Source organism: Conger conger, chromosome 3, assembly GCF_963514075.1.
Source record: "Conger conger chromosome 3, fConCon1.1, whole genome shotgun sequence".
Lineage (NCBI taxonomy): Eukaryota > Metazoa > Chordata > Actinopteri > Anguilliformes > Congridae > Conger > Conger conger.
The window spans coordinates 8584887-8607653 of NC_083762.1; the positions used below are offsets into that span (position 1 = coordinate 8584887).

Genomic DNA, 22767 nt, shown 5'->3' on the forward strand with positions numbered 1-22767 from the left:
TACATAAGATTCCAGCACTCAAGCAGTTCCTGCACTAGCAACGATTCAACATTGATTAAGCGTTGCCTGACATTCACTTCCCCTCCATACTTCCTATATGTCATCTAATTTTCCTCAGACAAATACCGTCTCTTAAACCATTAGCATTCGAAACCACACATCGCAGTTATATGTATATGACATCTTCCGGTGATGAATGTAGACCGCAAATGACTCGAGATGAAAACTGGAATATTAAGCCTTAAAAAAAGATTTACCGCAGTCATTCTGTGTATGTCTAGTCAGAATGCAAGATCTGCTAACTGAACTGAAGTGAAGTTTAGCTGACCCCATTCAAACTGCCTCTTAGTCGACACTGCATTCAAAATTCTGCACAGCTTTTTTCCGGTCACCCGGTCATTTGCTGACTACTGACTCTGCTACAGTGATAGATGTTATCTTGAGGAAGGGATGAACGTCTTTGTGGCGAGGCAGCCGGAGGACCGCTGAACATATGCTCCCACTTCCCGTCGCTGCAGCTTGCTACTCTCTACTTGATGGGCAGATGACTCAAGAAAGTAACAGCCGCGGTAAACATGTTCTCTGCTGAGCTCGGCCCTGTTGAGTCGCCTCAATGCAATGACTGGAGACAATAACGGTTCTTGCTTTGAATTCTACTGCAAAAAGTGAGTGCAGTAGAGCCACCAGTTCAAGCTGTGTTTGGTAAAAAAAAAAAAAAAAAAAAAAAAGGAAATGAATGAAGCGGTTCCACTACGGTTGCCTTACTTGTGTTTAGAAGCCAGCAACTGTGTCTGAAATGTTGAGGGGGAAAAAAGTGCTAAATCCACCCGGCAGGCCAAAGTTACACAGTTTTTGGCAGATGTTAGGTCCAGTTTTCAAAACGCGGTAGCGCAAATGTGCTTAGTCACTCGGTTGATTATTCGTTCCTCTCGTCGAGACTAAATGGGGCGTTTGGCACTAAGCTAGACCCATGGACAGCGGCCAGGGTGCCTGGGTTCACTGCATTGTCATCCTGAACTCAGTTACCGTCTCGAGAGTGTTACTTGCGGGCGATTAGATTAACCTGAAGATAAGGGGTAAGACAGGATGTCGATTTGCATTGCATCTTTTGATGTTGGCTATTGGAGATTTATTTGAATTAACCTACGGTAATTGTTAAAAGATGCCTGTGTTATTGGCACTCGAAAAGTACAGTTATTTTCAGCTTGAATGTTACACTTATTGGTATCTTCAATATGCCACACCCACCTGATTAAATCACGAAATATTTATTGCATCTGTTTTGCACAAGAACATTATTTTATTATTTTATCACCGTTATTTTATGGCATTCAGGTCACCACACATCTCATGTCACAGTATGTACAAAGAGAGCTCGGATGTGATATTTTTTTCCCATTGAAATTTCTCAAAGAATATTGAACTACTGTACATGTGGCTGTAGATAGACCTACATATAACTTGAAGTGGCTGAGCTTTGATGAAAATTAACCAATGCTGTCCATAGTATTAATCACAACAATTTCTACAGCTATTTTAACAACGTTTTGGTGGTGTCACAAGAGTGCTCTTGTTTCCGCATGTGAGGTTTGCTTTGATTATGCTCAAGATAAAATATTGTATGTGAACATTTTGCTATACAAACTGCCAAAAGTTAATAATATGGAATTTCCATAATGAAAGCAGCAAGATCAAAGACCATGTTCTCATTTGAATGTGCCTGTTGTCTGCTGTAGTTTGTTGAGTGGACTAATCTCTACCCCTGGATCTCATTGCACGGTATGGCTTGAACAGCCACAGCCTGTCTCCTGTGTTTACACCATCCTTCGGCGTCAGAAACGGCTCTTGGGAAGTAGGCCATCAACATCATCCTAAACAATCTGCAGTCTTCAGGGTTCACCCCACAAAGAAAACGAGCACATGTTTGATAAACAATTCTGTGAAAAATCATTAGCACATACTGATGCGATCTACCGTAGGGACTTAAACTTTATAAATCGCCTCCATACACAGCCGCGATTGCAGGGCCTGGCTATTACCATATGCTGAATATTTAACACATCGGAAAGCTGAGGTAAAAAAAAAAAAAAAAAAAAATTTTGAATGCTGATGTATCCTTCTGGGATTTTGAAGGAAAGGACAAGGCCTGGCGTATTTGCATCTCATTTGGCATTCCTCTGTTTCTGAGATGTGGAGCTGACGGCTGACGGCTGCCTCGGATGCAGCCGTCACCTGTGGCCAACACAGGAATATTGGATCAAAGACCAGCCTTATTCCAGCCTCCCTGCTAAGCTTCAGACAGAACAGTAGCTGTGATTCCTTCTTGCATCCCACTACATTGGAGATGTTGTAAAAAGTGTGTCTGGTTTTCAGAAAGAGGCGTTTCAGCTGGCTGTACTAATGCTAAGACTCTATGCATGTAGGAGTTTTTAAATGGAAAGATAGCTTTGAATAGCTCACTGCCTTTAGACCTCTCTCTCCCCCCCCTCTCTTTTTTACATTTTTAATTTTGAAGAGGTTTATAAGCAATGGTGACAAATACTTTAACAGTAACAGCCAAAAGAAAGTTATGCAACAAAACTGCAATTCGAGGGTGGAGAGAAGGTGAGGTGCCTATAGGCAATATTTAATATTTAATATTATCTATAGAATACAGAATGTATCTTATGCAGTGATGGCGACAGCTCAGGTGCACATGAACATCCTTAAAAGGGGGCGACATGGCTCAGGCAGTGAGAGCAGTTGTCTGGCAGTCGGAGGGTTGCCGGTTCGATCCCCCGCCCGGGCTGTGTCGAAGTGTCCCTGAGCAAGACACCTAACCCCCAAATGCTCCTGACAAGCTGGTCGGTGCCTTGCATGGCAGCCAATCGCCGTCAGTGTGTGAGTGTGTGTATGAATGAATGGGTGAATGAGAAGCATCAATTGTACAGCGCTTTGGATAAAGGTGCTATATAAATGCCAACCATTTACCAAATGCTTGTTAGAGGGCAAAGCTATGGCAGTATTGTAGGAAGTCTGTCGTTATGGTGTTTAGTATATTTTAATAGCGTGTCTATTATCCAGATCTTGGCAGCTCCTGCTCCCCAGTACTGCTCAGCTCTGGCAACTGTTCTTCAGACTCATTTTTTATTTATTTAAAGTTTTAAATTAAATCTTTATTTGGCTTACAAGAATTATTTCCCCTGCCCTGTTGCAAATCAGTTCCCACATGAAAGTTAACTTGAAAGGTAAAATGTGTAACACTTGCGCCACAGGACTGAAATTGCCTGTGTTATGCATAATTCACTCTGGCAGATTAGTGCTGTCTGGGCCTCTTTCGTAGGGTTGAGCAGCTTCACTTCATAACATTTCCATATCAAAGTTAAGCATTTATGAGGCACATACTACCCTCAAAGGTTACTAACCTGTTTATGTCTCATTCGATTAGTGAATCTGAACTCAAGATCTCCTCCTGCCTTGCCACCCAAACAGCCTTATGTTGAAGTGGAGCGGTAAACTGCGCCGAGATCATTTTGTCTGGGGCTGCCTGTTATTGAGCTTGTTCAGCCACTGAATTGTATGTTATATCTTTGAGCTGACATGCCTAATATGCCACAGCAAATTTTCAGCCTAACCTTCTCTGCCTATTAAGAGTTCCCTTGTGGTCATCATCTACTCAGTGATACTTATGGGGAAAATTGGTCTCCTTCAGAGTTGTTAAACATTGCTACCCTCAACCCCCCCCCTCCCAGCTCCCCCTGTGCCCAGACCTCAGCAACCATCTGACAATAATTTTCCCATCATGTGCAATTTGGTGATGGTTACCACCCTCGGCGGACGCTGGCCCTGGATGTGGGCAGATTGCAGCCCCTTTCGCTGCTGGCTGTTATAGGTCATCATGGGCCGTTGGGACATTATCTTCATTCTAATGCGCCCCCACCAGCACCACCACCACCTCCTGCTGCGCTGAGGTCTGTCAGCCACTTCTAATGAATAGTAGTGCCTTTTATTTTATCTTCATAGTGGTTAACAGAGGGAAGCTTTGTTTAACGCATGAAATTCAACCGATGACCGTGTTTCGCAACGTCCGTGTTTTCGATGTAGTTTATTTCATATTATGTGGAATAATTGTTTAATATAGGAGTTATTGAATCATTTTTAAAGGGCCTTTCCTGTATATTTAGTCAGACTTCACTTAGAGTAAGACGTTTCAGAACTGCTACCTTTTTTGTCAACCAGCCCCCTAGCAAAAGACAAAAAAAAAAACGAAAACAGTTCACCTCCCCTTTTTGCTCCAACATTACAATTGTACGTTCCCTTGTTCACGTGACAGCTTTCTAAATAAGGTAAACCCCAGTTGGCACAGACAACAAGCTAAATTCTTCTCTGAATTAGGAGGCGGAGATTAATTCACAACTTTAAGGATTAGTATAACACTTTGAGGGCCGTGCCTCATGCTCGTGGTGCTGTCTGGCCTGGGCCACAGCCATTAGTGTGTTTCTGGCCTCGTAGGTTCTGCGGCCTGCAAAGTTGCTAAGCTTCTCCGTTCGTTCTCTTAAGGCCTGCCCTCTCAACTGCCCTTAATAAGATAATGACAGTTGAAGGTTGCCGTCATTAGCAGCAATTTAAATTTCTTTAAATGGCTTTCTTTCTTTTTTTTTTTTTTTTTACCTGAATGACCCTGAAAGAAGTCCATTAGTGATTTTTTTCTTTTTTTTTTTTTTTCTTTTTTTTTTTTTTTTTTAAAAGGCCGGACTTTGTGTTGAGGTTGTATTTAATATCTCCTTTGCACCGCACGGATAACATCATCTTTAATGTGACAGGTCTGTTCCCCGGGGGCCCTGCCGCACGCTGCAGCACATTGCAGCAGAGCCACACGGAGTCTCAGGGAAAACGCTGCCTTGCATTTTGTGCTATATCAGCTTTAAAAAAAAAAAAAAAAGAGACAAACTTCTCTTAAAACAGGAAACACTTCTAACGGTTTGTAGAAATAACAACGTAATGATTTTGTCTGTCCTGCAGTCCTCCCAAACCCCCCATACACACACACCCACACACACACACACACACACACACACACACACGCACACACTCTTCAGTCCCTTTCATTTTTTTTTATATGACATCGCGGTGCAGGGCCGCATTCCATTCACAATGTCACAGGATACCCTGGGGGGTTTCTGGTTTACTGCCTGACACGCTACAGTAAAGAATGCAGTGTGGCCCCACAGCCCCCCTCCCGCTCCCCTGGTCCCGTCCCCATTCTTGTTCCTGCAACCCCCCCCATCCCCCCCAACCCCACCACCACCACCACCCCCATACTGCCTCAGTGTTGACCGTCCTCCTCAAAAACCCGCGCCACTGCTGCAGAGGTGAAGCTGAGAGATCTTCCTCCCGCGGCCAGACGGTGCGTCTCCGAGGGAGGCGTTCCTTCACCTTCCCTCCCATCCTGAACCGGCGACAGTGCGCTGATGGGAAAGGTGTGACCTTGAGTGTGTTTTCTATGGGCCAGCGCGCTCACTTTGCTCCCACTCTGTGAGGAGGTGGGGGTAATTTGGCTGTTCGCTGTATGTATTAATCCTAGGGGACAGTTTTTGGCTCACCGAAGGAGGTAAAACAAGTTCAAGGATAAACGCGAATACCACCAATCCGTATCGCAAGATGGAGAAAATGATTTAGCGAGGTTTTCCTGCGCCGTGCTTAATTTCTCACTTTTGATCTTTGGAGGCAAACGTCCATCCTGGTTTGGAAAAAGAGTGACAAGTTCAGTGCTTCCTCCTCCTCCTACTCCTCCTCCTCCCTTTCCCTACCCCCACATTAATAACCTCAGTCTATATGCAGTGCTTGTGTTGGACTTATCCTGACCTTAGCAGTGATCCGCACCATCTGCAGAGTCACTGCTGTTAGCGCACCGAATGTTTCTGTTGTGAAAAGTTGGTGGAAAGTTGAGGAGACGCCATCTAGGCGTCCTGGTGAAATCCCAGCTACATTGGGTTTAAAAGTGAAAGCCAGCTAGGAATTAACTAGGCTATATCCTGGTAAAACCTGAGCTATATTGAGGCTAACCTACAGTGAAGTATTTGGACAGCGACACATTATAGGTATTCCTATAGAGTGCACTCAGTAGTGATATCCAGTTCATGCCCTCAAATTAAAGTTGACAGTCTGCATTTTCATTTGATGGTCTTTAAATCCATATGGAGGCGGCATGGATGGTGCAGTGGCTAGCACTGCCGCCTCACAGCAAGGAGATCCTGGGTTCACATCCCGGTCGGCCAGGTCCGGTTTCCTCCCACAGTCCAAAGACATGCAGGTTAGGCTGATTGGAGAGTCTAAATTCCCCGTTGGTATCAGTGTGTGTGTGAGTGAATGGTGTGTGTGCCCTGCGATGGACTGGTGACCTGTCCAGGGTGTATTCCTGCCTTTCGCCCAATGTACCATGGAGATGTACAATGGGGTCCAAAGGTCTGAGACCACCAATTAAAAAATACATTCATTTCTATAATAGTACAAACTTTTTAATTACAAATTATATTGTCAGCATACGAATTTGAGTGAGATGTTGCATCATCGAAAAATTGACATGAATTTGAGAATTTTGCTTTAATGGCAACGTGCACTTAAGCTGGCATAGCCCCTGCAAATTTGAGCAAAACCTGATGATCCATGTTATCCCAGCATTATTTGACAATGTTCCAAAGAGCGTCTTGTGATGGTACTGAATGCTTGGCTTTGTCAGTCTTCAAGTGCTCCCATAAATGTCCAGCGGGGTTGAGGCGAGGTGATTGTGGATTGTGCAGCACTCCTTGCCCGTCTTTGGTCTTTGAATAGTTGCATAGCTTTGAAGTAACTTTAATTTGTTTAAGAATTTATTTCCAGGATTACATAAAAATCATTTTCAAAATCAAAGATTTTCAATGTGGTTTCAGACTTTTGGACCCCACTGTGTGCATGTGGGAATGACACATCTTTTGGGGGGTTGAAATGACAGTTGCTGACCCAACTGCGTTTTGGTGGAATTTACCCCTAGCAACCTGATAAATCCGAATTAAAAGAGGAGCTTCCAAGTACATATTTAAATGAAATGGTGTGGACACACTGTAAAGGGATCCATCAGTAATGAAGGAAATTGCATCATTGCCTTACCTTTTCCCATGTCTATAGAATTAAAGAAATTGTATGTTATTCATTAGTGTTATTAATATTAGTATTATTAGTGTGAGGACTGGCTACAGCAGGCCCAGGTACTGCACTGCTTTGTGCTACAGTACATTGACAGCCAAGACAGCACCCTTGTGTGCAGGCATATATCTCTATGGAGCAAACTCTATCGGCCGGGGAGAAGCAGTGCAGTTCATTGTGATAAACCCGTCCACTGAAGATGTGCCACATAAACTCTCTGAAGGCCAGTCTGAGTCGATGAAGGCAACGGTTCAAACTGACAAATCAAGAAAGAGACAGATTTCTCAAACGCGTAACACTTTTGCGAACTGCCTTCCTGAGAACGGATCAAAGTTTTAGCTGCCCTTGGTGCGTGGCTGCCACTGCTGTGATGGGTACTGTTCCCAGGCAGTAAAGCAAACGTGTCTTGATGTCCGATTGTGGAGGCCCTGAGACTAATATGCCACCACGGCCGGGGGCGGTGTTTTTAAACGCTGGATGTGTTGAGAGAAACCACCTTTACGTGTGGCGGTCTCGGCTCGTAAAGGCCCTCCGCTCCCTGGTGCACTGTAACTCTATAGTGCTTGTCGTCACGCTTCTTGACGTCCCAACAAACCCATGCGCTAATTATACGGCTGACCCAAGTTTGATGACATAACCCCCCCCCCACCCCCCACCCCCCTCCTCTCCCCACTAGTGTCCCAGACGAGTGGGTGTACTGTCACTTCTGGGGCTCCCCCCCCCCCCCTCGTCTGTCTCTCTCTGTCAGTCCCGCATGCTAAGCAGAGCCTGGCCCCTGACCTGCGTAACTGTGACCGGAGGACCCCCTCGACTGTTCCCTAGGCTCCGGCTGGGTCACCATTTTGTTTTCCCTCTTCTCTTTTAACGATTAGCGCGGAGCCCTGGTGCCACCTTAATTGCATGTGAGACTAGGGCAGACGGGCACCTTAAAGAACATTTCGGCCTTTAAACAAGTGTGACCTCTGCAGGTTTTCCCATTTGTCTTGGGTAAACTAACACTCAGACATGTTTGGTTAAAGCTCCGGTCCCATCGTTCTGTTGCACGTTCTGACCGGTGGGAACTGGTGGAATATTTGTGAAGTGAGGGCTGTAGACCTCTCTTATTGCTTGTGTGCATCATTTTTGGGTACAGGGAAGAATACACATACAGATTCTGTAAGATTCATTTTCAAAGCAGATCAAATAGGGGAGGATCGTTTCAACTTGTAGGAGACACAGTTGCTTCCAGTTCAGTTACATTTTAAGTCAGTCATTTCTGGAACTAATTCATTTGCTGAACATAATTCATTTTATGTCCATAACATCCTTTGTGGAAGTTTCAGTTGATTAATTTAATTCAGGAACTGACTGAATTGAATTGAAATGGACCTGACCCCAGATCAGTGCGGTGCATTACACATTTTTTGCTTCAATAATCAACAAAGGGATTGGTCATAAAAAAATTAATTAAATAAAAACATTTTACATGGAATTTTTATTTAACTTCTTTTTCTGACTAGGTCTGTTGTATTTTTTAATAGTATGGTGCGCTGGCAGGCTGTGCCTAGCAACTTGCTAAGAAATCAGAAATGCATTATATTTTTTTGCATAATAAATAAAGTGAAAAACATGCTTTGTCACATTCCGAGAAAAACAGTAGTTGAGCAAAAGACACTAGACATTGTCTAGCTTGTCATCAGCACATCAGGCGCGTTGAAGCCCAAATTCTCAGGCACAGCATAATTACTTGGCAGCAGTCAGCCCATCCTGCTGGATATCAATCAGAAACCACTTCTGTATAAGAGAGCAGGTAGGGATTTCGCTGGAGGGTTCATGGGTTGGACTCTGATGTGTAATTAGTGAGATGCTTAGCAGGGGGGTCTAAGCATCTAATAGGATGTTGCCTCTATATAACTGCAATATTCCACTTCATGTTCGCGTGTACTGCCTGAGAAACCACATTGCATCAGCGAACTTGCGCTAGTGTAACGGTCTTGCCCCCTAATCACTTTGGACGCAGGACCTCTCGGCAGCGAGATCTGTCTGTTGATCTACTGTAGCTGCGGTTGCCGGTGCTCAATAAATGCGGAAGTAATATTCCAAATGCCTAAAGACCGTACTTTGCTAAAGATAATTGGAAAGTGCACAAACAAATCCTAGCGTATTGTAATTAGTGAGTCAGGGCGGTCTTCATTAACCTCCACCTCCTCGGCCCCCGGCACATAAAAGCTCCACCGTACTGTGTTTTCCACGGAGACCCATGAATACATTCCCTTCATCACTCAGGTCTGGGCCTTGCTCTTCAAGGGCTTGTTTGTCTTGGGTTTTATAAGTGCGTCTTCTCTCACGTCTCCTCGCAGTGGTGTGTGTGAGCGAACACAATTGCCGCTTGTCTGACCGACAGTATTACAGTACGAAAAAAAGGACACTGCGAGAGTCAGTTTCTTAAAATAAGATTTTTTTAATATTACTTATTATCATAAAGATATATTTACACACTTTACAGAAATAGAAAATAAAAACACAAAGCTACGCATGAAAGGAAAAAAAATAAAATAAAAATAAGTACTCCAAGAGCTAAAGCTTTTATAAATTAGAAACCAAAAGTTCAATTATGTACACTGTAATTTCAACCATTTCAGATACACTTGTTTTATTTATTTATTCATTCATTTATTTTTCATTTATTTATTTTTGCCCAGTTCAACATCAAAACAGAGACAGAGACTATACATTTGGCCTGGTGAGCATTATGAGCAAACACCTTCAACAGGAGAAATGAGAGTAATACGACATGTTCAAGGTATTTAGCCTGTAACAGAATAATACTAATCGCTTGGCAGGTTGGCCTGGGGGTTGGTCTTTAGTCTGCTCTATACGTGTGCAGATGGACGGACTGCTCTCGCAGCTGAAGTGCACAAGAGGGCCGCTCTATTCTAGCTGGAGTCTCGTCTAAAGACTCTTAAGCGACAGATAACTCACGGTCTTATGTCACTCCTCCGGGAGATGAGATCTAGTTATCCTGTTAGATTTCTCAGCCAGCGGATTTGTGTGAATTAGCAGGATTGGGTTTCAGCTGTTTGATCTGGAGGGACAGCATACCGCGTTCGCACATAGCTGGCTCACCAAAAGACACATAAATCAAAACGCATTGCATTACTAGCCACTACTCCCCCCCCACCCCCACCCCCTCCCCCTCCCCGCCCGTATATTGATTAAATGCAGCCCTGGTGTTGCTTAAGAAGTAGGGAGTAAAAGTGACGGGGGAGCGGATTTCGGGTGTGGGCTCAACCCGAGATAAAGAGCAGAAGCTGTTGTCATTGACTCGCGGCGGGGGGGGGGGGGGGGTGATGTATCTGCAGCAGTTGCATTAAGAAAACACTGACCCATGCCTCTGCCAAACCGGTCTGTCACTCGTGTTTGCCTACAGCTCTCTTTCCCTCTCCGGTCAACTCTGATTATGCGTCGTTTTTTCCCTCTCTCCCTCCCTCCCTCTCTCCCTATCTCCCTCTCCCTCTCTCTCTCTCTCTCTCTCATTCCCATCAGTGTGTTCCCAGCCAGATGCATACACTGTCAAGAGTGAATAAAGGAGCTACGCACAGAAATCACCAGCTCCTCAAAAAAACGTAACATTATAATACTAGTGAGACAAGTTTGCAAGTGCATAGGAACGTTTGCCCAGGTCTTCTGATCTAATGAAGACAAGAGGGGAAAACAAAAAAAAAACAAAGAAGAAGAAAACAGCAGGCTGTTTCTCTGGTGTAAGTTTGTCATGAAAAAGCCACAACAAAATGGCTCTTGTTTTTGAGTGTACTATATTGGCTTGCCATCTTAGGTTTGGATGAGTCTGGACACATTCGTCCTTGTAATGCCACGGCCCGGGATCCTGATGTGTTGAGGGGGGCACTGTGTGGGTTGCATCGAACAACAGTGAAAGGCTGATTCACGCACCTTTACTATCACAGAAAAAAAATACAGTCGTCCACTCACGCATCCGGAGTGGCTTCGAACAACCAGCTAAAACACATTTTCAGACAGAAATAATCATCGTACAATGGAAACCCCGTTATACATAGCAAGAGACTCTTGTTTTTTGAGGATATATTTTCTCAGCAGCATAATGGAATTATGGCGAAAATGCAGCCTTCAAGGCCCACACAGAGAAGTGTTAACGCAGACGCCGAATGGTTTAGTTTTTCGGTTGAGGGAGTACACACTCCAAGGAATACGCACTTCAGATCATCGCGTGAAGTCAGTGCGCTACTCAGGAACATTAGGTTGGGGAGGCTTTGGAGTTTGGATTTTAATGTTTTTGTTTTTGGCTTTGGATTGTGGCTCTGTAGATAACCATTGCCAGAGTTTGGTAACACTGAATAGGACATTTTCTGGAGGATAAGATGTTTTGTTTTAGCATTGCCATTGGTTGGCTTCAGCTTTCTGGATGGGTAGCTTGCCTGGCGCAGTGGGTAGAGACACGTTCATAAAGCACAGTGTGGATACAGAAAATTGCCCAGCACCTGAACAGTCACCTCCACAAAACCTCTCCAAGATCCAAACCCTGCCTCCCAATCGCCCTCCAATCGCCCTCTAATCGCCCTCCAACTGTATAATATCGGCCCAGATTTCCTCCTCCATCAGATTGGGCAAGCAAAATAAAATGTATCTAATGTTTCAAAAATGAAATCTACATCTCTGTCTGAAGATGAATTAAATAATGCAGCTGAATTTATTAGTATTCAGTTTGCCCCTAAGATTTAATACATTTTTAATCAGGTTGAGCTTGGCTGGGTGCATACCACTGTGTTTTCAGGCTCTCTTATTAAGAACCACTCATGCTGTGGGGCTGTGGGCCTGGAAAGTGGGTTTTTTTTTTCCTAATTACAGAAAGAAGTGTAATAGAAGGAGAATGGAAAAGCCTACATTTTAGCCAGCTTCTTCTACAACTCTAGCTTTCCTGCGGCTGTGGTCGATTACGTTCAGAGTTGTAAGACCCCCCGTTACATTTTGAGTGGAGTTTGATGAAAACCAAGAAGAAAAAAAAGAAAAGAAAAAAGAACCCATCTACCTACATAACACAGCCCAGAATGCTGATTGTGTGGTATTTGATCTACAGGTCGGAAACATGTTTTGCGTGCGAGCAGGTCACATAAACCATTGGGAACCACTGTAAGCGTGATTCCATTATAAGGCCAATTTTGCAGTGGGATCAGAACATGGACGCCTCTAGGGCGTCTTCTGGGAGGCCCAAACGGGAGAGATCAAGCTGTTGAATTTAATGACTGCAATGATCAAAGCCGTGACCACCTGCACAATGGAAGCTGAACCGCTCCTGACAGAAGCGTTAAGATCGGACTGCGAGGACTGCATCTGGGCACAAAGCTAGTGGTGCGTACATAGGCAGGAAGATATACAGTATAGGTATATATATTTATATATATATATGTACAGGTAAATATTTTTGTGTTACTTAAATAAATGCACAGAGTAGACATCGCTCTGGTATAGGCTTCTATCACAGCACCCTGAGAAAAAAAAAATGTAACTCAACAAAACAGTAACGTATTCCAGTATAATGTAAAGGCATAGCATCCATCAATGAAAGGTCTCTGTCCATCCTACTGAGGGTCGACTCCAGCCTCCTGCCAGCTTTTCAGAGAAGAGTGCATTGTGGGAAGGCTGGACATGGTGGCTTATTTCTCAAGTGACTGCTTGAAATGGGTTTCTTTTTTGGTCTAATTCCTTCAAACTTTCCTCCTTTGTGTGTGTGTGCGTGCGTGTGTATGTGTTTATGTGTGTGTGTGTGTGTGTGTGTGTGTGCGTGTGCGCGCACAAGTGCATTTGTAGATTGCTGCTACTGCCTTTCAAGTTGATTTATAACATGTGTCTTAATGCATATGTGTCAGTGTTTTGAGACTTAAAAGAGGTAACCAGTCTTTTTCCTGGCAGCGTGGTGGAGTATATCGTTATTTGGCACTTCATTAAGAGGAGAGGAAGCCTGCTGTCAGGGCAGACCACCCCGGCCAGTTAACAGTCGTGAAAGAGCCGCTGCTCTGGGCTGCGGTGTGGAGAGGAGGTGTGGGCAAAGTTTTTTGGGAATCAAAAGTCCCGGGCAGGAAACCGCCGCCTTACCCTTCACCGAGATACAGGTGTGTACTGGGAACCCTCCCCCAGGTGTTTAATGGTTTTTTTGTAATTTGTGAATCACTTTGGATCAAAGCACGTTCTGAACAAACAAATAATGACATTATAAAGCGAGAGTTTCTACTCCTATAGTACTGTACATGTACTGGTTCAGATGGTGCAGTGGGAACTGATGAAGAATATCAACGTGAATTTACCTGGCATCCGACGACAGTTAAAAACAGCAGTAATTCTAATAGATAAATACCTCTAAAAGATACATTTCAGATTGACTTTTTGCATGTCAAGTAGCCTTTTTTTTTTTTTCTTTTTTTCTTTTTTTTTTTTTGATGAAAGCTGTTGATCTGGCTTGAAATGGTATGAGATATTCAGACATATAGAGAAGTGTTGGATGAGCTCACGGTTACCTACAGGTGACTTGCTCCATTCCACTCCTAAAGCTTCCACCACCTCTTCCACTCCTTAAGCCAGAATTAGCCGCGCGGGCGATAGGCGGACCGGCGGTGACCGCCGAACCGCTTTTAATTTAGAGAGAACGGGAGGAAAACCACACCTTCGAGAAAAAAAAAAACTGTCTGGCGCTTTAAGACTAAGATTGTTGGGGACTGAGTTCCCCAGTGGCCACACGTCATGCAAAAGTGTGTGACGCAGTGGGGGGGGGGGGGGGGGGGCTGGCGATGTAAGGGCTCTAGGAAGCGAGTCGGGGAAGAAACACTGAGAGAAGGTAAAGGGGGAGAGGGATAGAGGGAGAGAGAGAGAGAGAGAGAGAGGAGGGGAATCTGTCAGCGTGGGCTCAAAATGAAAACCCCTCCCCGGACCTCCAGTCCTTTGCTTGAGCTGAGGGTGAGTGGCATGTCCTGCTTCCTGGACTGACGAAGAGTTGCTAGAAGAAGGAGGAGGTCGTTGTGGACGTGCCTCCTCAGGCTGGGGCAGCTTAAAAGGCCCCCACTGCAAAGCTCCCCCATAGACAAAAGGAAGAGCACAGAAAAACCAAGATCTGGGGGAGGGCAGCCTCAGCAGTGCCTGGAAGAAAAGAAAACATTTTTTTTCAGTTGGACAGTTTTTTTTATTTATTTATTTTTTTTTACATTTTTACATTTTATGTTTTAGTAATTTGGCAGACGCTTTTGATCCAAAGACTTACAAGTGCATAGGTTCTTCCACAGGTTAAAGCGTCAAATCCATAACTAGTAAAATACACATGAAGGGCTGTTCTAAACAAAAAGACAACAGTCATCGTAAGTGCAATATTGTTTGGGGGGTTAGAGAACAGGCATATCGGAAGGAGGGGGGTTCAGTTTCGCTCCCCTCTCCCCTCCAATTGGTGGCTCCATGAGCTTGGATGACCCGAACTCATTTGGGTACATAAATCGTCCAGGAAACCCACCCATCACGTGTAAATATGAAACGGGCGTTTCAAAATCCAGAAAGAGATAAATCAACAATACTTCACGTGGAAAAAAAAGGGAACAATCGGCTCCTTCTTTTAACATACAATGATGGTGCTTTTCCGTGCGTGAACTATGCTTTGTTACTGCCAGCAGGAGATCGTATTTTTTCTGTCTTTTCTTTTTGTGAAAATCATACTGGAGAGAAAAAAACAACTAAAAACAGTGATCCTCTTTCCAGACAAGATAGATTAACAATCCCTATCATTGTACCAGTTACCATTAGACTCTACTCCCATTAAGGCCAGCAACATGACAGCATGGCCTGCTGTGTGATAAGACCTTTGATATATCTACATATTTCTATAGTTACGTATTTTCAGGATGTTGATGCATATCTGCACGGCGATCTACATAGCTACATGATTGTTCGACAAGGGTCATTATTCCACAACACAAAGTGATCTCACAGTGGAAGACATATAAGAGTTTTCCAGCATGTAGGGCAGGTAAGGGGAGTCTACCCTTCCTTTTCTTCCCTTTACTGGCATTTCACATTGCATCTTCACCAATCACTCTGGCTCCTGAAACAAGTGTTGGGGTGGCCTGTATCATAGTGGCTAAGGGACATGACTGGGACCCACAAGGTCGCTGGTTTGATCCATGGTGTAGCCACAATAAGATCCGCACAGCCGTTGGGCCCTTGAGCAAGGCCCTTAACCCTGCTTTGCTCCAGGGGAGGATTGTCTCCTGCTTAGTCTAATCAACTGTACATCGCTCTGGATAAGAGGGTCTGCCAAATGCCATTAATATAATATAATTTAATGCCACAAACCCTCCAGTGATCAAAGCAGGAATGTACAGGTATGCAGTGTTTTCATGTATCCCTTGTCCTTAGTGTGGTGCATATTCAACCACACACTTTCATGTTTTTGCAGATGTAATATTTTTTCCAGCTAATATACAGTACATGAAAAGTCCTTTTCTCTGCAACTTTGTGTTCAGCTTTCTGAAACCGCAATCTCTTACAGTGCATTTCTTCCTCTTCCTCTTAACCTACAGCAATGCAAAAAAAAAAAATGTGCATCGCAGTCTGGGAAAGTGAAGCAGAGGGGAAAAAGAAAGTAATGGATCACTCTGCCTTGTTTAAAATTTAATGAAATATTGATGCCGTTATTGCGATGGAAATTTTTTTTTTGGGTGAAGCTGCCCTTTAAAGCCAGTCCCCTCAGAGGTTGCTCGATCTATAGGAATGCGGCCATCTGCTGGAAAGCTGATAGTCCTTTTCGTATTCCCGCTGTGCCTCGCTGAACAGGCTGAAATTGGGTGCTTTCTTCCTTATTCCTTATTCCTTATTCCTTAGATGTGCTCCCCACCACACAAATGGGATTTTGAGGTAATAAATATATACAGCTATTCAAACATATGGGCTCATCCCCAGGCCACTGTTCTGTTTGGGCTTAACGGCTGGCTGCCCAGTTACTGTACTGTTTTCGTCAACCGTTGTGGTATTTTGGAGTGGAGAGTGGTGTCAAGGGTAGCGTAGTTCCTCCTTATGTACTCCTCCAAATATTGCCTGGGTTCTGTTCTGACTGCTCTTTCTTGTAGATGGATAGATTTCTTTTTTTTCTTCAGTATTCTCCTTTTCTTCATTGAACTTCAGTTTGGAATCTACCCTCTCGGGTGGAATGATCCTTGCTCTCGAGATGAAGGAAAGAAGTTAGAAGAGGGCGAGAGAGAGAGAGAGAGAGCCCATGCCTTTCAAGTAAAGGGGTGTCCTGGATGCTCTGAAGCTTTCCAGGCCTTCTACAGAGTTAAGTCCCACCACTACATGTGGCTGATCCACAGTCCTTTTCCTCCTTGGAGAAGTAAGTTTTAATATATGACAAAGTGTCTCAGCACGGAACATTCACGGGGGCGACATGGCTCAGGCAGTAAGAGCAGTCGTCTGGCAGTCGGAGGGTTTGCCGGTTCGATCCCCTGCCCGGGCTGTGTCGAAGTGTCCCTGAGCAAGACACCTAACCCCCAAATGCTCCTGACGAGCTGGTCGGCGCCTTGCATGGCAGCCAATGGCCGTCGGTGTGTGAGTGTGTGTATGAATGGGTGAATGAGAAGCATCAATTGTACAGCGCTTTGGATAAAGGCGCTATATAAATGCCAACCATTTACCATTTGCAATGAATGAGGCATTGCAGGAGGAGAATGGGATGTGCACTCAACACCTGCTTCACACCACAAGGCTTTTCCTAATATTGAATATTTCGTTTTTTTAAATTTTCATTTCCAGTGACAACCTAGGGAAATTGCAGGACATTGGATATGCAAGGGGTTGTATAGACATTTCTACATTAATATTCATGAGCTGTGGAGTGACATCACTGGCCCATACCGATATAAGTTTATACCTTGTAATCACAGCACACAATAGATTGAATCATGTGAAACTGGGAGGAGGAAAACGTGTTTTGTTTTTGGCTAACTTTTTGGTGATGCAATGTCCTCAACTGATTTGACTAAAGTCCTAGGGGTGCCCCAAGTGCCTCAGAATCCAGCTACTCAACATTTTCACGGCACTCTGTTCAAGTAAATTGGCCCTTTTTCCTGGGTCTGTGAGATCTGGTGTTAAAAAAAAAAATCACTGAATGAGGTGAACTATGAACTGACCCATGAGAACTATTGGAGAGGCCCATCACAAGGATAAAAAAAAGCCCCTAGCCTTCTTGGAGGCTGAAGTGATTTTCATGGAGACTGCATTGTGAGCCACTGAGCTGTTGCTTTTTATAGAGCTACACAACTTCCCGCGGCTTCCCTTATTGTGCAACGGGCATTCCTATCCTGAAAACGGGCCTTGACCGCTCCGCTCCTGGAAATGCTCCTGCATTTCATTGGTCAAGCAATGCATGGAATTGGGGAGCCTCGCATTGTCTCGGTAATGCTGAAAAGCTTGCGCCCTTGTGCAGTGCCGTCATTTCTGCCTGGTCCTGTCGGGAGGATTAAGCATATAGAAGATTCTAACATAGGGCAGAAAACAGCCAGCATTTAATCTCCCATCTCTTATAGCCTATTAACGCTGCCAAGGGGGGAATCCTTGTTCTTCTCATTAAAGCTGCTTCTCCCATGGGGTTAATTTATGGTGGGCTTCTGCAGGCTGGTGTTCTGTGCTCCTGGTAGGATATTGAACTCTTGTGCCTTGTGCATTGGGCTCGAGAATGAAATCTGAATGAATTCTGGGCTGAAATCGAGAACCAGGGCTGTTTCTCTGCATAAAGGAGTGCCATGACAGTTGATATTAACATCCTTGTCGGGATATCTAAGAACCTGCATCCATTACCCAGCGCTGAAACTGATATGATATAAACTGATATAGACTAGAAATTTTTTCAAGGGTTTCATGTTGCTGCCCTTGATTCCTCCAGGGAATCATTTCAGGTTTGATTAAATGATGCAGTGGCTGCTTTCAAACTTTCTGTGGCAATTGCGTACAGGCTACGTTAACATGCAAGTGTAATATTTTGTCTGGTGTCAGGATAAAATGTGTTGTGGGCAAACCTCATATTATCCCCAGCCAAAACATCAAATATTTTTTTATGCAAAAAACCTTATAGTTAAATGAAACTCTTGCCACCGCAAGTGAGGTTTTATAATGGTCTTTTACTGACTGTTTTAACTGACAAAATTAAGACTCTATCCATGCAGATCTCTACCAAGTCCAGTAGTGTTACTAAAGATGTGCAGTTCCTGCCACCAATATCAACATATCAAGTTTCTCTCTTGTAAATAAATCTATGGGCGGTGATAGAAAAAATATAACGGGTGCCCAATAATCCAATAAAGCTGTGGGTTTATTTGCCAACAATAATCTGCCTGTATTGCGGCTGAGAGGTGTTGAAGGATTGTGTGGTGGTCAGCGAGAGTTTCTTCGTATTGTTGCCATGTGGTCACGTTGTTCACTGCCTCCAGACACTCTAAGGATCCTGATGGGTGGACTTGACACATTCTCGAGTTCCACACTGATGTCACACTACATTACATTACATTATGATGTCACACTAAACCCCTTTGTGAAGTGGAATCCCGAAGATGAATGATGAATTAGCTTTTCATTCGGCGAAACAATACCCTCACTCTGCTGCTCCCAAATGTGATGTTTTATTTTGCAATCGAGAGTAATGTTTCGACCACGCTGGTGATGAAGGCCCGTGTGGTCGAAATGTTGTCTTTGATTGTGTGCACTCTATGAGAGTGCTTGTTCCTCCTTGTTATTTACTTTGTCTCTACCTTGTACATTATAATTATTCTGGATGTGTATACACCCTGTTCTTTCCATTACCCGGGATGCTGAGTAGCAGCTTTGGAGCTGCATGGAACACACTGTGATTCTGTTTCTCTGTCTACCGCAAATAATTGTACTCTTCCATGCTACTGACAAATCGTTTGTGGCTGTTTCTTTGGGCTTCTTATTTAAATTAGCATTGTCTTTGAATATATAGGCTGTACAATCGCATGTATTATGTCATTATATTGATATAGATTCTATGCTGTGAGTTAAGAATAAGGCTCTCTTATTATGGGGAGATGGATTTAGCCATACATTTGGGACCATTTGAGTTGCATGCTGTAAAGTCAAGAAGATTCCAACACTTATAGCCAAAATGACTTTGCTGCTCCGAGAAGCTTCTCTACCCCAACTCAATAAAATCATCTCATATTATACTCTTATTAAGGTCATAATCAGACTCAATTCAGTGTTTATCAAAAGGATGTTGCACATTAACTATAAGAATATATATTGACACCCCCAAATGTGTATCGATTATATTCATGAAAACAGCATAACCAGCCTTGTTGATAGAGAGACTGACATTATCTTCTCGCAGAGGGTGGGATTGTCGGTGCACATTGTGCCATCGTGTAAATTCTGAGCGTTTAATAAATTGCTCACACATTTAGTTACAATAGATGGGCGCGTCAGCTATATTTAAAAAAAATGTTGGAACTCGGGGATAGCTGCCACAGTACATGCACTTAGTTGTTCAATGATTCGCCTCATTAAATATAAAAATAAAGCTCATTGATTTTTCATAGAGGAAGACTTTTATGCCCGCGTCTATGGGAAGACGCTGCATTAGGCTAAGAAAAGAACAGGTGGTGGAAAAAAATGCTCAAAGTGCTTAAAGGTAAATTAATGAAAAAGAGGAAGGAGAGACCTTAATAATGTGCTGGAATTAGCTTATTGATTTTTCTGAAGGCACGAAAGCTTGAAAAAGTGCTCGGAGCCCAGGGCTCAGACACTTGATTCTACTTATCATTCCACTATCACCTGCCATACGTAAGTTTTAGTATATAAGCAAAAAGTAAGATGGATTTTCTGCTCTTGTGTTTGCTCGGGTTGTGACCTAGAGCAATGCACTGTGGGATACTTGTGCCAGAATAGCGTTCGCACACTTTGATATTTCACCGAATGTCGTGCGGCATCCGGGTAGCTTTAGCACACGATGACACTTGGACATCCTGAATGGTAAGATAATATGTGACGCGGCCAAGGTTTTTCGCTAATTAGCTGAATCAGGTGCATTAGTTCGCGGCGGCGAAATCTGAAAACAGAAATCTGCCCCCACATAAAGCCCTGTTCAGATGGGGGCACGGGGGCACCCCCGTTTTTGGACTCACCTTCTCTAGAATGGCATCGGCCCCTTGTGAGACAGGCGGGGCCGGGGGCGTCTCCTCTTCCAGCCGGCAGGCCGGTGGCTCTGGCTGCCCCTGGCCGGGTTCTGCTGGACCGCCCTCCTCACAGTGCCCCCCTCCGCCACCTCCCTGCCCTGCTCCCTGGAAGCCATGGGCCCTGGGGAAAAGAGAGGCTTTATGTTTTCTGGGGTTTTGTTTCCCAACCCGGTTCGGCACGGATGGTGCAGCGGGTAGCACTGCCGCCTCACAGCAACGAGGTCCTGGGTTCGAATCCCCGTCGGCCGGGGCCTCCCTTTGTGGAGTTTGCATGTTCTCCCAGTGTCTGCGTGGGTTTCCTCCGGGTACTCCGGTTTCCTCCCACAGTCCAAAGACATGCAGGTTAGGCTAATTGGAGAGTCTAAAATGCCCATCGGTATGATTGTGTGAGTGAATGGTGTGTGTGCCCTGCGATGGACTGGCGACCTGTCCAGGGTGTATTCCTGCCTTTCGCCCAATGTATCTTGGGATAGGCTCCAGCCCCCCTGCGACCCTGTTCAGGATAAGCAGGTCAGGATAATGAATGAATGAATGAATGTTTCCCGACCATGAACATTTCCTGAAGTTCTTATAGTTGCAGTATACGTTCGCCCGATGTCACGCATGCAGAATGAGGTCCTCTCTGTTTCAGGCTTTAATTCCTGATTCTTCCATTATTGAATGAATTACTGAATTATTTAATCACCCCATTTATTTCATGTGACATATTTTTTTTATAAAGCCATGAACTACAGCTACAGCATACACATATATCCTTGGTGAAGCGTGTTTGTAGTGCTCCAATAAAGGAGACAACCAACACTGGTGGGTCCAGCCATGTGTAAAAATAGGTTGAACAGCACACAGGCATACACACAAATCCCCCCAGAAATTAAAGAGTCGTGCACGTGTGTCAGAACAGATTTCATATTGTTCTGTACAGAGTGTGAAAAGCACAATGTGGATCTAAAGAACTGGCAAGCGACAGTGGATACCTCTAATTGTATAAGAGAGCGTGTCTGTGTGGGCCTCGTACGGCAGCGCCCACCCAGATTCGGGTTCAACACTCAATGTTGTGGAAGCGGATGGAAGTTTGGGTTTCGTTTTATTAGTTTTATGTTTTTTTTTATTTTTATTTTTATTTTTAGAAGAAACCTGAGCTCTAATGTGTCGCCTTCCTTCCATCACCCTGCCCGAGAGGACAGATGTCTGACACACTATCGTACCGGAGCCACGACTCGAAAGGCCCGCAGCTTGTGTGCCTCCGGCTGAACGCACGGAGGAGCTGTTTGTCTCCGTGTTTGTTATGCCTGAGCGTGGCCAGATGTTTCCAGTCATCACTCAATAAGTGTGGCCAGACTCTTTGAGCTCCCCTCCTGCAAACCGCTTGATCCGTATTTCACGGCCCCTGGTGACCTCTGTGGGGATGGTGACGAGGTCCACATGGCAGAACGGGGCTCTCGAAAGTTTGGTAGCGATTTTTAAAAATAATTCGTTATTCGTCATGTCCTAGATTCAACTTTTTTTTTCTACCCTGGGAATATTCTCGTACAGGCACAATGCGGAAGCGTAGATCGCCTGGGAATTCAAAAGAAAGACTTAAATATTCAGTAATTACTGGGGCAAGATAATTGATTGTCATTTGGCATCCAGATACGTATGTATTGAACAAAGGAAAGAGCTTGCAAAAGGCCTTCATAGTCTTGATTCCTACTATAAATGGTTTTTTTTAGGTACTGTTTTGCTTTAAGTACTCCCACTGCTGTCAAATCTATATGTATCGGATCATCTACAGTATATAGAAACTGTTAACTTGGTCAGTGGCAAGTTTACAAGTTTCCTCAGATGTCACATTGTGCTTATGGCTTTAGCGGTGCACTGAGGACATCTGTTGAGTCTGTTCCTGGTGAACCCACCCTTCCCCCCCCACCTTCGTTACCGTACCCACACCTACCAATGAAGCGCCCTCAATCTCAACCTCCAGCTCTCGGCTCCCAATCCGACACCCCTCACCCCTCACTCACTAATATTACAGAGGGCGTCTTTCGCAGCCCGCCAAATAAACGCCTTCCCTCTTAAAGACAAACAGAGACAAAGTCCATGTGGCTTTTCCCCCCCGATGAGAACCGGGGTGACATCACCCTTACCGGGGTCAGAACATTCCGGGCTGGCTGGTTTTAATGCGCTCCGGGGAACAGCTGGCAGCTGACGGAACGCTTTCACGAGGGTCTCACTCAAAAAGATTTTTTTTTGAGTAAACCATTAAGACCGGTGAGAAGAGAGTGGTGACATTATTTACGACAATAATAAACATCCCTAAATCATATCGTCCTCCGCAGGAGAATGACAGACATCATCCGGTATGCACATTGATCGATGTATAGTCTAGATCGTTTAT

The 22767-nt window shown here is 44.4% G+C and overlaps 1 protein-coding gene across 1 annotated transcript in view; it reads left to right on the top strand.

Moving 5' to 3' along the window:
- The first annotated feature begins 227 nt into the window (after positions 1–227).
- The window catches only part of xpnpep2 (X-prolyl aminopeptidase (aminopeptidase P) 2, membrane-bound), a 95534-nt gene continuing 72994 nt past the window's right edge, over positions 228–22767 (top strand). The window contains exon 1 of the mRNA XM_061236544.1: positions 228–569. Coding sequence (XP_061092528.1) covers positions 494–569 — 76 coding nt within the window. The 5' untranslated portion in view covers positions 228–493. The remainder of the gene's footprint in view (positions 570–22767) is intronic.